This window comes from Accipiter gentilis, chromosome 27, assembly GCF_929443795.1.
Source record: "Accipiter gentilis chromosome 27, bAccGen1.1, whole genome shotgun sequence".
Lineage (NCBI taxonomy): Eukaryota > Metazoa > Chordata > Aves > Accipitriformes > Accipitridae > Astur > Astur gentilis.
The window spans coordinates 21,458,022-21,472,100 of NC_064906.1; the positions used below are offsets into that span (position 1 = coordinate 21,458,022).

The following is a 14,079-nucleotide window of genomic DNA, read 5'->3' on the forward strand; positions in this document are numbered from 1 at the left end:
GGGTGCCAGAGCTAACTTTACTGTGAAGAACCTAGGTTTAGAAATGTTGTTTTCAGTGACTTGCCTGATGCGAGATGGACTAAGGTCTTGCACGCAGGTTTATGTTGCCCAGCTTCATTGTGAGGACATACAACTTACCTGAAAAACTGTGTGAACATCACAATAAGTTGCAGTGGTTTGCACAAATGAAAAGTATTCTTGCCTGCTGAACTGCTGGAAAGGCTATTTCAGGCAACATTGTCTGATAGTGTATACCCATTATGCAGGTCATCTGATTATGCAGTGTTCTTTAGCAAATTATATACTGCTTGTAAAAGAAAAAAAAAAAGGGGAAGAAACTCAGCTTCTCAGAAAATAGGTGATGTTCTTGACTAAAACATTTCTCATCTGCTGGACATACAGGACCCAAGTCATATTCTAGCTCACAGGACTGTCAGGAAGCATGGGTATTTTTTTTCATTGTTACTTAGATAACATTGTGCTAAGCATGGCAGAAATAGTTTTGCTAAGAAAGACTTGGTGACAGAAGTTTCTCATCAGGAAACTTACACTGTGTGAAATTCATCTCACATTTTGTCAGATAAAGTTGAACATAGAAGAAGGTACCTTTAGAGGAACCATTTATTTCAGTCCAGAATATTTGCCTAAAATAGATGGAATTATTGCTTTCTGGATGGGCTTACCTCTCTCCACAGAATACTAAGGGACCCTAAACAATTATTTTACCTCAGATATTTAACTTCTTGACAAATAAAGTAAGATGAATCAGATCTTGAAAGTTCTTTATGTGTAAAATGAAGATAATTGTGTACGTGCTCTTGGCATCAGGAGTTTTGAGAACTATGGACAGGCATGATTTCTTGGTGTTCAGATATTCTGATTAATATTCTGAATTATGGTCTGGCTACAGACCATATGCAGAATAAGATTAAATGGGGAGATTGCCAAATTGTGTTTTCTGTAATTAATGGACAGAATTTCCTTCACCACTTGCTTCTACATGGAAGTTCTACCTTACTTGACCCAAGAGGGATATTTGTTTTCCCATACCGTTCTATATCTGTAGTATTTCCCTCAGTTGCCATAATGCTGTATGCAGCAGCAGCTGTAAGAAATGCACAAAACTGTCTCCAGCTCATCTTTGTGCTCTGAGCCAGACCCTGGGGTCTACATTCATCAAATCCCACACCACCAGAAAGGCAGATAAAATACATTCATCATAGCAATACATTTAGTACATACTTAGGGACTGTCCTTTTTCCTGCTTACTCGGTTCATGTGGCTCTTGAATTTCAGCTGGACTGAGTTCACTCACTGTTGAGATGTTGACATGTAGAAGGCAGTTTGTCTCATATAAATAGCTCAGCTAACTTCAGTATTAGGAGAAAGTCTGAATTCACTGGGATCATTCTCATGTATGAAATCTGTAGGATCAGGCCCACCTCCAGTCTTACTTCTTCAATAAGATTTCCCAAGTATTTAAACATTTGTTGTCATTTGTAAGTATACAGAGGTTGTCAACAAAGGGAGGATAGAATTTTGGTACAGGATAAGAAACATCACTCCAAAATTAGCTTGTTGACACTGGGGATATTTCTGAGACATACTTATTAATATAAGCAACTATTCTTTGGACTGTTGTGTGCTTGGCAGAGGAAGATTCGTGTGACAATTGTTCAACTTTGAAAGTACCTAAAAACTTGATCTTGTGAATGGACACCCAAACCCACTGAGATTTATGAACATGGTTACAAACTGTTACTTATAGCTTAAAAGAGCAGTTTAGAGCATGTTTGACCTGCCTGTTCTAGAGGAAAACCATAAAAAGAATTTGTGGGAACTTGTATTCTCTTGTGAAATATATGGAACAATTGATACAAAAAATTCCCCTCTTTGTTGTCACAGAGTATCCAAAAGGCAATTTAAACTCATGTTTTGTGAATCAAAGTGCCATTTAAAAATAGTGGGTGACTGTTCCTTTCATCTCAGTGTTTTTGAAGAAGAAAACATACATAACTAATACTTTGAAATGGAGTTAGCTATTTTGAATCATAACTTTTTTGCTTTTTCAGTGTTTTTTTTCTATTTTAGCCACAATAATTGAATTGCCCAGTGTAACTCTAAATGTTAAGTAAGCGTTATAATTATGCATGTTGCTTGATAGGAGAGTTGACAGATTCTGATGAAAGTTAAATGTGTGGAAATATGGAGTAACAGAAATCAACAGTTACTCTGCCATTGTTACTTGTTAATAAACAACTGGTGCCTGGTTTGAGATCCTTTTCACGCATGTTGAAATCTGAGTCCAGCTTTCTAGCATTGATTGCAAGGCTGGTGCCTAAACTGAACAAGCATAGAGATTAAAGAGCAGTCAGGAAGGAGGAGACCAAGATCAAATAGAGATTCCTTCCTTGCTGTCACACATATTCTTAAAAAGCAGGAGATTGTGCAGTTTCTCATATGCAGTTTCTGTTAATAACTTTGCAGATTCATACGGAAGAAAATGTTGCTTTTCTTTTTCTGAGATGTTCTTTTGAACCTTCCTTCAATTTGTCCCACAGGGAAGCGCAAGCGAGGCCACCCTGATTTCACTGCTTGCTGCAAGAACAAAAACTATCAGATGGTTGCAATCAGAAAAGCCTGAGCTAACAGAAGCAGACATCATGGGCAGGCTGGTGGCCTATGCTTCCGATCAGGTGAGTACCTCTCAAAAACATGGAAATATGGGGTCTATACTTAACATTCAGACATCTCAATAGGTAGGTGACTATTTGGTTTTGCTTGTTTAAATCTTATTGTACATCGTAAGTGGGCTGGTATCTCATGTGTGCTACCATAATACAAAGAATAAATATGCAGAGGTCAGTGTTACATAAATATTACTTCTTTACAAAAAGACCTCATTTGAAGTAAATAAGGATACTTGAGTAAGGTGTTAATTTCAGTTGTGTTGGGTAAGTCTAGACCATCTTTTGTTACATCTAGGCTTGTGTGTCCATGTGTGCACACATTATTTTCCTCCTACGTACACATGTGCAAACAAACACACATACATCCTCCCCCTGTATGCATACATGGGTGCAGGTGCATGCACACAGACAAACCTAGTGCATGAATATAAAGCAAATTGGTCATAGTACTTGAAGAAGCCCAAAACATTTTTCTTTTTTTTTTTTAAAGAAAAAAACCTCCTAAGATCTCCATGTATCAATCCAGCTAAGAAATCTTACAAGAAAACAGAAAATGTAATCCTTGATTTCTGACTGTGAGTGGTATTTAGCAGACTGAGTTAGGCTAAATTCTCAGCAGGCCAGGACCATGAGAGGCTTTTACTGTTAATGAAAGCAAATTTTAGTCTTGTCAGTTCTGCTGCTCCTACCTTTCTGACACACTAATCCTACTGAAGGGCCAACCAATGTTTTTTCTCTCAGTAGCTGTGACATTTTCTTATCTACATGTCAATGAGAAAGAAGAAACTTCCTTGGTACTTGATGTTTAGTTTAAAGTAATATCTGATTATGCAGAATAAAATGGCCAAGTTTCAGGCTTACCTTGATCTACTACTAAGTTTATGTTAAAAATCACTGGAGAACAAGTTAAAAGTACACTTGCTCTTTGCTGGTGCGAAGAGGGACTACACTTCTAGGGTGAGAAGAGTCAGGACAAGAAAATATGAGGAAAGATAAGCTGTTTTCAGAAGGCACAGAGGATGTTTGTCCTTTTTTTTTTTTCTGGGACCCTAAGGTCTGTATTGCACAGACGGCCCGTCCCAGAGCTCAAACTCTGACCCAGTGATGCACAAAACCTTTTACTTGTTTTCATTTTTTGTCCCATGTAAGTGGCTGACCTGAAATGAGGACTGACAGGTCTTCCTGCCTACTGAAGGTCAGAGGATCTTATGTTTACAGAAGGATTTGCCTTAAGATATTGCTGACCTTTCAAAGCAGATTGTTGCAGAGCTCACCGGTCCTTCTGCGTTAAGAACAGACCTGCATGACTCATAAGCAGTAATCCACAAAAGAAAGTAAACCAAAGCCATTCTGTGGAAGAGAAAACCATGCACTGACAGAGAGCAATGCTGCAAGAATGCATTAGGAGGGAGGTAAAAAGCTGCCTCTGGAGACTCAAAGCAGAACGCTGAACTCAGATCTCATGTATCTTGGGAGATCATTTTAGCTTCTAGACATTTGGGGAAAATCTTTATTGCATCGAAATAATTTTGCTTTGCGTAAGTGAGTACAGAGCAGGACAGGCAACAAATCTTTCCCCAATAACTGCTTGGGGGGTTGGAGAAAACAGATGAGGATGCCTGTCTGTTTTAGTGCCTGGACTATCCTGGCTGAGGCTCCTCTTGCAAGGGATACTGAATGTGAGACCTCGGAGCTGAGAGGAGCGTCCAGCTACCCCAGACAGTAGACACCTGACCAGGATTGGGACCAGGACAGAGGTCAGGGTAGTTTTTTGATATTCTCAAATTTTCTCAGGCCATTTTCTTCATCAGCCTTTTTTTGCCATGTTTATTTGGCTACTATAAGCAGCTGCCCATTCATTTCATTGATTTCTGCTTGGTTCCTTGCTCTCCTCGAGGGTGGTGGGAGATTCCCAAGTACTTTGCTGAGGACTAGGAATTCCATGGAGCAGCAGGTTACTAAAGATTTGTTATAATATTTGTTATAATGCAAAAACATCGTGACAGTTTTAACCTTAAGATTGTGAATGGCTGTGGTTATCAGAGAGCCTTACTGCAATTTTGGAGGCTTGAGGAAGCAGTTCAGAGGTTCTGACTGGCTAACAAACCTTAGTGTGTTGTTATAGTTTGCTTATTTACAATTCTTACATGAATCAGCTATAAAATACCTCTTCCTATTGTACACTTGAATGAAGTATGGTATTGCTATGGTACACACATCGTTTTCCACTTCAAAAAGTTATATTTCAAGTCTAGACTTCCTAATTTTCTCAAGCTGGTGCTGAATTAGTTTACCAAAATGGTTTACCAAGAGGCACTGGTGAGATACAAGTTAATAGTAAATCTGCCTTTAAAACATGTCATTCCAGGGATATGTGAAGTTGAAAGGCAAAAACTTTATCTTCATCTGGTGTTGGTCAACCTATGTTTTGGCTTAATCTTCTCCATGATTATATGCTAAATTAGAATAGAATTAGTAAGTGCTCTTGTAGGCACTAGCAAGAACCAACAAGATGAGTAGGATGGAGATTATGAATGAGAATAGTCACAATATGAAAAGGTGAGGAATTTTTCTCTTTCAAATTAATGACAATCAATGAAATTGTAGAAGGTGGAAGGTAAAATAGCTTTTTTTTGGTTTTAGTTATGCTCTAGAGGAGAGTATTTTGTGGCTAAGCATACCTTTTACTGTTAATAGGTTATTATTGTATCATATGTCACAAATTTATAAGAATTTCTTAATGGTATCTTTGTTTTTATTTACTGACATGTGCTTTTAGGTTCTAAAAAATATTATTTAAAGGGAATGCAAATAAAGTGGGTTATAAATAAAATAACATATTGGGAATGATCCTTAATTGCCTAACAAATTGAATGAATAAATGATTGAACCACAATTTAGTAGGTAATCTAAAAAAAAGGTCATGTAAGAAAATACCTCAGTCTATACCATATAATGATGTATATTTTTTTAGAGTTCAGCAAAGCTGTGCACCTTTAAAATATGTTAATCAGCAGCCGAATCATTATTAGGCAAGCTGATTATCTACATGTCTTTTGGTTGATTTAGAGCCAAATCCTGAAGCTCTTAATCAATCCTACCTAACTGTGAACACGTTAATTAAAGCTCTCACTAAGGTTAATTGAACTCTTGTCTGAATGATGCCATGGCAATGGTCTCAAGAATACTTCAGGGTTTCTATTACCGTATTTTTGTGTGTGTGTGTATGTGTATATATATGAATGTGTGTCCATCTGTCTGTATGAAAGAGGGAGAGGTATGTATCAGTTACATACCAGCAACAGTCCCAGGATCTCAAGTATTGCTTTACTTGAAAGAAATGAATTTTTTTCTTTTTAAATTCAAATGAACTTCTTACATTCCAATAAAAGGTATCTGTCTTAAAACTTGCTTATTTCCTTGTAGGCTCATTCATCAGTGGAAAGAGCTGCATTAATTGGTGCTGTGAAGATTAAAAAAGTTTCTTCAGGTGATACATTTAGTGTTTGTGGTTCAGCCCTGAAGAAAGTTTTGGAGGAAGACAAAGCTTCTGGTCTTATCCCATTCTTTGTGAGTACTGGATTTTAATTAATAAGTGGATTTATAGCTTCTGATAAGCTATTTTTGACATGAATAGATGATCTCATCCCTAACAGAGGGATCGATAGGCAGCCTAGCTAGAATACTAGGACAGGTTCCATGAGTGTTCTTCACATAGCTTTCTGTGCAGGAGGAGCAACTAATTTGAGCAGCTGGTTGCACTTCTCAGCAAAAATGATGTTTTAAAAGGACTTAAAGTTATATTAGACAGTTGAATAAATGGAGGTGAATTTTGTAGTTGCAGGTAATCCTGCAGTGTTATAATCTCCTAACACTTGAATTCTGAAATGCCTCTTTTACAAAGGTATACCTTTATTTTTCAGGTTCTAACTTACTTACATGTATAACAAGTTTAAAGGCAATAAATTAAATGATGGTGTCAAACTTGAGTATTTTCAAAAAACAATAGTTTCCACTCCTCACTATTTCAGCAAATAAATGAACCTCTGTAATACACCCCCAATAATCATAAAGATCAGATATTGTCAGACAGGTATTTGTGAGTCTCTGACTTGTCTCTATGAGGTGAACTATAGGGAATCTGGCTGTGGAAGCTTTAGGTGGCATCATTTCTTGTTATCTGTCCACTTTCTTTTCCAGCGATTCATGCTTCCACAGCAGTCTAGCAAAAACAAATGTGTTTATATCTCAGTAGCTAAAGCTCATGCTCCCCCAGTTTTTGACACAGAACAGTGTTAGATTGGATAAAATTCTGAAGTTTGGTTCTACTATGATAAGCACCTTATTGAAAAGAATATTCGCTTATTCATCAGATCTGCTCCTGCTGTCAGTTCAGACCACCTTATTATTTCAAGTTAAAACAAGATATTACCATTTGTTTATTTCATGGAGTAAGTAACCTCTGTTATGTTTTTGTATATCATCAACAAAATGTTTTGCTCATTTCCGAGCATTATGCCTCTACAAAACTTGCTATAGACCATGGGCTGTATCTATTAAGGGGTATAATATGCTACCAAGAACATGTTTTTACTGGCCTGCACTGAAGAAAAATTGGAGGGGAAAAAAGTATTTTAGAAACCAAGAACTTCAGAAATGGGATTTAAGACAGTTAAAAATATGTCATGATTTTTTTCAGAAAAGTCATGTCTGACTTGACAGTTGTTTCTTTTCTTTCATGTGTTAACATTTTGAAAAGGGCTAATGTGACTTAAATTTCTGTGAACTGTTTTCAGAAGAATTAACAGATTAAGCTTGCTTATAGTCATGGATAAGTGCCAAATGGGACAAAGAATCTTCAATTTCACCAAGCTCTTTTGAAAATTTAATCTTTTTACTCTTCCTGTTATTAACCTTTAGTGTCTGTTTTTATGCAGTATGAGGATGACTAGGGTGAAAAGTGTTTTTCATATGTATAGAATGCTGCTAATTTCTAGCCTGCCTAGAACTAGTGAGTCTTCGGAATGACCAAACACATCCTATAAATTGCTTTGCAATATAGGAAGACTATAACCGAGAAACAAAGCATCTCTAGGGCTTCCAAAACGAACTTTCTTCTGTGGGCTGCACCTATTGAAGTGGAGATGTGCCATAAGGCATGTTTTATTTCTCTGTTACATGGTACCAGCTCATAAGATCTTATGTAGGATCCTACTTGTTTATCTCACTGTTAATTTTAAACAGTTAGAAGTACAGCACTATATCACATCTCTGTGCACTAACTACAAAGTTAATGTATTTTTTTCCTCACCTTTTGTCTATTAACAAAAAATTGCAACTTGCCCCTGATAAATATTCATTCCTTATTAATTTTTCTATGTGTAGCAAAAAGAAATAAAAAATTCTGTTTTATGTACTCAGTGACACCTTTACAAAGGGTGATTTAACTGTTGTTTTTCTTCCTCTGTTTGCTTAGCTGTGCAAAACAGGCTTTCAAAGACAGCAAAGGCTCAGTCTGAGTTAATATGGCCTGTACCAGGTCTTCCATTTATTTGTATACATAAAACATGTCAGCTTAGATTAAACTAGATCTCATTATCCTTATGGTTGGCCTCTTAACTGAAAAGGTGTGTTAATTCTCTGTCATGCTGAGCAGCAGTCCATGCACTGTATTAGTGCTCCCTTTTCTGGCTCACAGATTTCAAAAGCCTTTCCATTTCTTTTGTTCTTGAGTAATTTGGTGCTATTTTATTTTGTCCTGGTGACAAAGATATGCACATTGCCAAGGAAACACCTTATGCCACTTTATTCCTTGTCTCCGTGTATTCACTGATCCTTCACTAAGGGGAGTGATTCAACATCAAAGCAAAATGTTTAACAGAAGAAATTCTGCCTGGAGAGACTTGCGACAGCAGAGAGATCATTCCTAATGAAGACATCTTGGTTGTGTCCAAGCTGATGCAGTCTTCCTTATCAGCAAAAAACCCAAAAGTTTTGTAGGGAATTTGTAGGGATTAAAAAGGAAATTAACTAGACAGAAGTGCTTTGCTTGTAGAGGTGAGTGGAGAATCAAGGGTGCATTTGCTTGATGTGAAACAGGTTCTCTCATTACAGCAATCTGGTAATTATAGGTTTGCTTTTCACATACATAGGATTTGGCAGTCAGCCTGTTTTGGGGAGAGGCATTGTCTTTAAAACGAGTCTTTGAATTCCTGTCCACCATCAATATCTTTTAGCACTAGTAATGTGTATATCGTTTTGTTCAGTGAAGGCTATTGCCAATTCGTGTACCCAGACGTCTAGTTTTGTTTCCTTTTTTAATTTCTAATTCAGACTTGTGTTAATCTGTCTCTCAAAATACTTTTGCAGATATTGAAACAGAGATATTTTTATATAGTAAAGCAAGCAGACGGTGCAAACAAAGCATAGTGTGAGGTGTTGAGGCGCTGAAGTTGCCACGATTTACTGAGGAGCAATTTTCAAGTGTGGCTTATATGCAGCCCTTCATCTGGCCACCAGTTAAGGAAGACCTTTAAAGCATGTACTGAAGTCATATCCATTTTATTAATTATAAATGCTAACTGGTGGCTAAGCACATGTGTAAATGCCTTTCTCAGTTGGGCCCTATGCTCTCAGCTTGAGACAGGTCTCTATGTTGGATGAACATTGACCAGGATTCTCAAATGTGGACACCACTAAGTTAAGCACAGCTAAATTCAGACATAGTGTACACTGCATTCAAGCCTAGTTCACTTGAACATGTGTAAGTTCATAAAGCCTGTGAGCTTTATGCTGTCTTTCATAAATCAACATGGATATATTGCAGCTGGCATATATGTAGTACAATATACTTCAACAACCTCATCCAGTATAAAGCTGCTGTAAGGTGATTGCCTTGCTGCTGAACAAAGGCTCAGAGTGAAATCTTTCTGATTCTAGCTGAAATGACTCTTCTGAATGATGATCTGCAGGATATTAAGAAGCAGGCTGTTTATATCCAGGACTCACTTGGGAAACAATAAATCAGAATTAGAATGACAGAGGATCCATCTTTTCAGCAGAAGTTAACACTTAGATCCTGACCACAGATTTCCATTTGGAAGAAGCATTCTTGAGACATGTACAGATGTCTAGGGTGACGTTTCTTAACCCACAGTTTGTGAATAATTGCTGTTTCGTAAAATACTGAATGGTGGTTTAGTAAACTATTGCAGTTTTTTTTCAAGCCACAGGCATTCTCCTGAGTACAAGCTGGCAAACAAATGAGTAGGTGAAAACAAAAACAGTAAGAGAACATTGAAAGTTCTGCTTCATTTTAGTTAATTGCAAATGAAAAGCTTTGTGGTGAAACTGTGCAAAATGTGTCCACGTCAAAAGCTGTAGGAGGTCTTCCAGTTGAAAAGATTAGGAGTCATTGCTCTCGGGCATCATAAAGATTCATGCGTGTTTCGTGACATAGCTCTTGAATTCAGGAAAGTAATACATGAGATGACTGATGCAAGCATTTTAGCTGCTTTGTATTTGCAACCAGGGCTGAGTCAAATCTAAAGTGCACAGCCTGAAAAGGAGAAGGCCTGCAGGCTATACTGAGCCATCAGTCCCATTTCTGTGATGCAGCCTGTCTCCCACCCTTTGCACAAATGTGATTTTGCCAGTGTTATACAGATCGCAAATTGAGTTAGATTCATTGTGTAGTACTGAGGCAGGGTGATGCAAGTCCTGACAAGAGCACATGCTGTCACTTTAAGTGGTTTCTGAGAATTAGAACAAGTAGCTTTGAGGCTTAGGCACCTGCAAAGAGGACAACAAAATTATTTTAGAAACATGCATACTTTACAGAATAAGCCATTATTTAAACAACAAAGCATATGTTTGAACTCATATAATCTCTCATTGAAGCAACATACTCCTTATCCTGATTAGAAAGAGAATACTTTAACTGCACTACAAAACTAATAACAACGTGTAACTTTCTTTTGTGAAATCTCCATCGTTATTTCAATTGATGGACTAGCCAAGATAATTTCACTCTACTCTTGACAGAAAGTCCACACCCTATTATCATAAAATATATATATAAATGCATAGCTAAATCTATAGTGCACTCTATTTGGGTACTTTCCAATCCAATGGGTTAACCCATACTCTTTATGTATATAGAAAAATAAGAATTTTCATCATGGTATCCTCTATTTCTTGTGACCCACTTTGTAGATCTGTAGTTCAGCCACAGATGATTGTGGGAACATTTTGGATAAACAATAATGCAATAAAAGTATTTTCACTCCCTACGTGCATGCCCTTTTAGTAAAAAAGGGAGCAAACTTACTCCTTTAAAAAAAAAATAAAAATCCTGCAATCTTTTTAAAGCAACCTCTCTCAAAGGATGATTAAACTTCCAGAGAAGTTGTAATGTATCTCAAGGCACTGTAATTATTCTGTTCTTTTCATGTGGCTCAGGAATATGGGAAGGCCCAGTATAGATAAAGACCAGATTATTTTGAGGGAAAAATGTGTTGGCAGCAAAATTTTATTAACTATATATTCAATGTGCTTCTCATTTTCAGAACTGTATTTGTTTCAAACTCAGGTTCTTAGTAGCTTGATACAGAAAAAATACTGAATTGTCCCTTTCTTATTTTAATAATAACTTTTCCCATAGCCAATATTTTTTATTGGTGCAATGAAACATGATTGTAGCAATTAATATTTCTGTAATTGTAAAGTTGGGGCAACATGTGGGCTGTCAGGGATAAAATGTTTTCAGGGTTTTATATGACTACATTTAACCAGGTCTGCCCAATACAAAGGCAGGGCATGACTTCCTCTAAGAGTGTACATAAATTCATATAAATTGAGTACTATCTGAGTACTTTCCATTAAACAGAAAATCTCAGCTCCCTACAACAATTAAAATATCTCTGAGGTATATGTTATAATATAGATGTAGAAATGTTCAAAAGTGTACTCAAAAGAGAGGTTTTACCTCTAGATTATTGAATTAGTTCAATGTTCTTGGGGTGTATAATTTTAAATTTCTGGCTTTTTGAATACATATCTATTTGCCCTTTTTATTGTATGTTTGTTAGTGTGGGATTTCCTGGAAATTTTGAAAAATCTAGTTTAATAAGTAATAAAACAACCAACTTTCACTTTGCATAAATTCTCTAAAAACCTGGAACCTGTGAACAAAAATCCCATTACATTTATCCAACTGTTTGTCTCATAATCAGATTATTTTTCCAAGATGCCAAACCTTTCTAGTGTGCTGTTGCCATTTTATTTCATAGAATGAAAAGAAGAAAAAGAAGCTTGATGGGAAATGTGAAAAGCAAACCCAAACAAACATGTTAAAACTTCATGAGAAGTTATTGGGAGGACTAGTTAGGGAACCCCCAGAGGGAAAAACAAATCTTAGTCCTGAGATGTGTACGGAACCTGCTTCAAGATGTGACTGTAGATGATTTGTAACAGTCTACAATATCCAATAGCTGGTAGAAGTGAAAAAGTCAATAAAACCTCTAGCTTGAAAGCGGGTGACAACTTATGAGTGAGGATGAGTGTTCAGGGGAACAAAAAAAAGGGTAAAATATTGGTATCTATCAAGCAGCCTGTTTAATTAGAGCAGAAATAAGGGCAAATGTGTACCACATTTTAAAAAAGAAGGAAAAAAGACCCTCCTGAAAAAGCTGCCATCATTTGACTTTTGAGTAATGGGAACTCCTAGAATTAACAAGATATCAGTGAAATGCAGGAGAGACAGCATGTGAATGTCCAAGCTAGAAGAATACAAAAGAGGGTACACTTGGCAAGTGAAACATGGTATTAGGCTAAAAGAGATTATAGAATTTTGGCGAACAATTTGCTACTGGCATAATTTACATGAAATTATTTTTCTCAGAAGTGGAAATCTTGTTGTGCTAGAGAGACTAAAAAGCTGAAAGCAGATAAGGCCACATCGGGTAACGTAAGCATGAGCAAAATCCTTTGCTACAGAAGTGCTTACTCACATCACGGTGACTAACAGAACAGGGCAAAAGTCCACCCCGTCCCACACACTCAGGCTACGAGCTGCACCTCTCAGCTGGGCACCGGCAACTGCCCCGTCCTGCAGCAGCTCTACAACTAAGGCAGCAATGGCAATGGCAACAACGCATGCTGCTGTGCAGCGAGGACATTCTCTAGTATGGCAGGAAGACCTACTGCACTGGGCAAACTAAGCAGATGCTTAAGAAATAGAAGATATTACTTGGCATGTTGGATGAGCCAGAGAAGTCCAATGCAGAGAAGGAACCACTGGAAACATTTCCTGATGGTATCACTCCAGCTACAAGGGAGAGCAGTGAACTCAAAGGCCTTGCGTACCTACTCGTTTTAGAGCTCTAAGACAAAAATGCACTGTATGGAGTTTTAATATATAAATGTATCTATGTTTTGCTGTGACAGCATGTTTGTTTCTTGAAAGCTCTAGTGGGTAGACAAGTATCATCTAGGTGTTCCTTTGTCTTCTTATAGGTCTTGTCATGAATTCACTGAGGAAAGTGCACATATACACACACCAGAAAAATGGAGCGAGTTGCAGATATATAGGGAAAAACAATGAAAGCAAAAGATAGTGCATTGGCAGTGTACTTGGCAGAGAAAGTAACCAGAAGTACAAAAATAAAATACCAACATTCTGGATTTTACATATTAATAGTCATCTCCTGGCTGTACTATAGTTTGTGTGTGACCTTGGATAAATGATCTAATTCCTTTGAATTTCAATACTCTAACTAAAAACCGGCATACTTTATTTGCTATTTAAACTGTAAAGTGTCTTTTATCATGGAAAAATCCAGTACAAGTCAAAAACCACACCCAGCCTTTATTAGTGCTTACAAAAGTGAGACAAAGTGTTTAAAACATAAGTGTAGCAATGAAAGATAAATTAATGTCAGTTTGTATGCACTTGGTAGTTGGTTTGGGGGGTTATAATTCTATGTGCATATTCCCAGTAAATTACCATAGCTCATTTTCACCTAGTTATATTCTCTTTCTACTGTGAAACTTCAGCATTTTATGTTGCTTCTGCTTCTGGCCCACTGGTCATGCAGCAGGATACATTAAGTGAGACATTAACAGAATGAAGGAGGAATAGTTCCAGTATTTTAGGATGAATTTGGGAGAAAAAGTTTCTCTGGGAAAAAATCTCACAAGCCTAATAGTGAACATACGCTACTAGTGAACAGGTCCCAGGCTGCAGGTCCACCGAGCACAGATCAGTTACAAGTCTCGGTTACAGAGCTGTGGCTCTTTAATTCAGGCAGTAACATTTTATGATCCATTCTGTCAACAGGAATTCCAGCACCTTTAAGTTGCTGAAGCTCAGAGCTTGCTTATATACCAT

At 37.2% G+C, this 14,079-nt stretch overlaps 1 protein-coding gene across 9 annotated transcripts in view; it reads left to right on the plus strand.

The window, feature by feature from the left end:
* The window catches only part of DDC (dopa decarboxylase), an 80,108-nt gene that overhangs the window by 35,710 nt on the left and 30,319 nt on the right, over positions 1-14,079 (plus strand). For all 9 annotated transcript variants that reach the window (XR_007509742.1, XR_007509741.1, XM_049830130.1 and 6 more), the window contains exons 5-6: positions 2,562-2,696; positions 6,117-6,260. Coding sequence is in view for 7 of the 9 variants with exons in the window: in XM_049830130.1 (XP_049686087.1) it covers positions 2,562-2,696; positions 6,117-6,260 (279 nt within the window). In the remaining 2 variants the exon portion in view is untranslated. The remainder of the gene's footprint in view (positions 1-2,561; positions 2,697-6,116; positions 6,261-14,079) is intronic.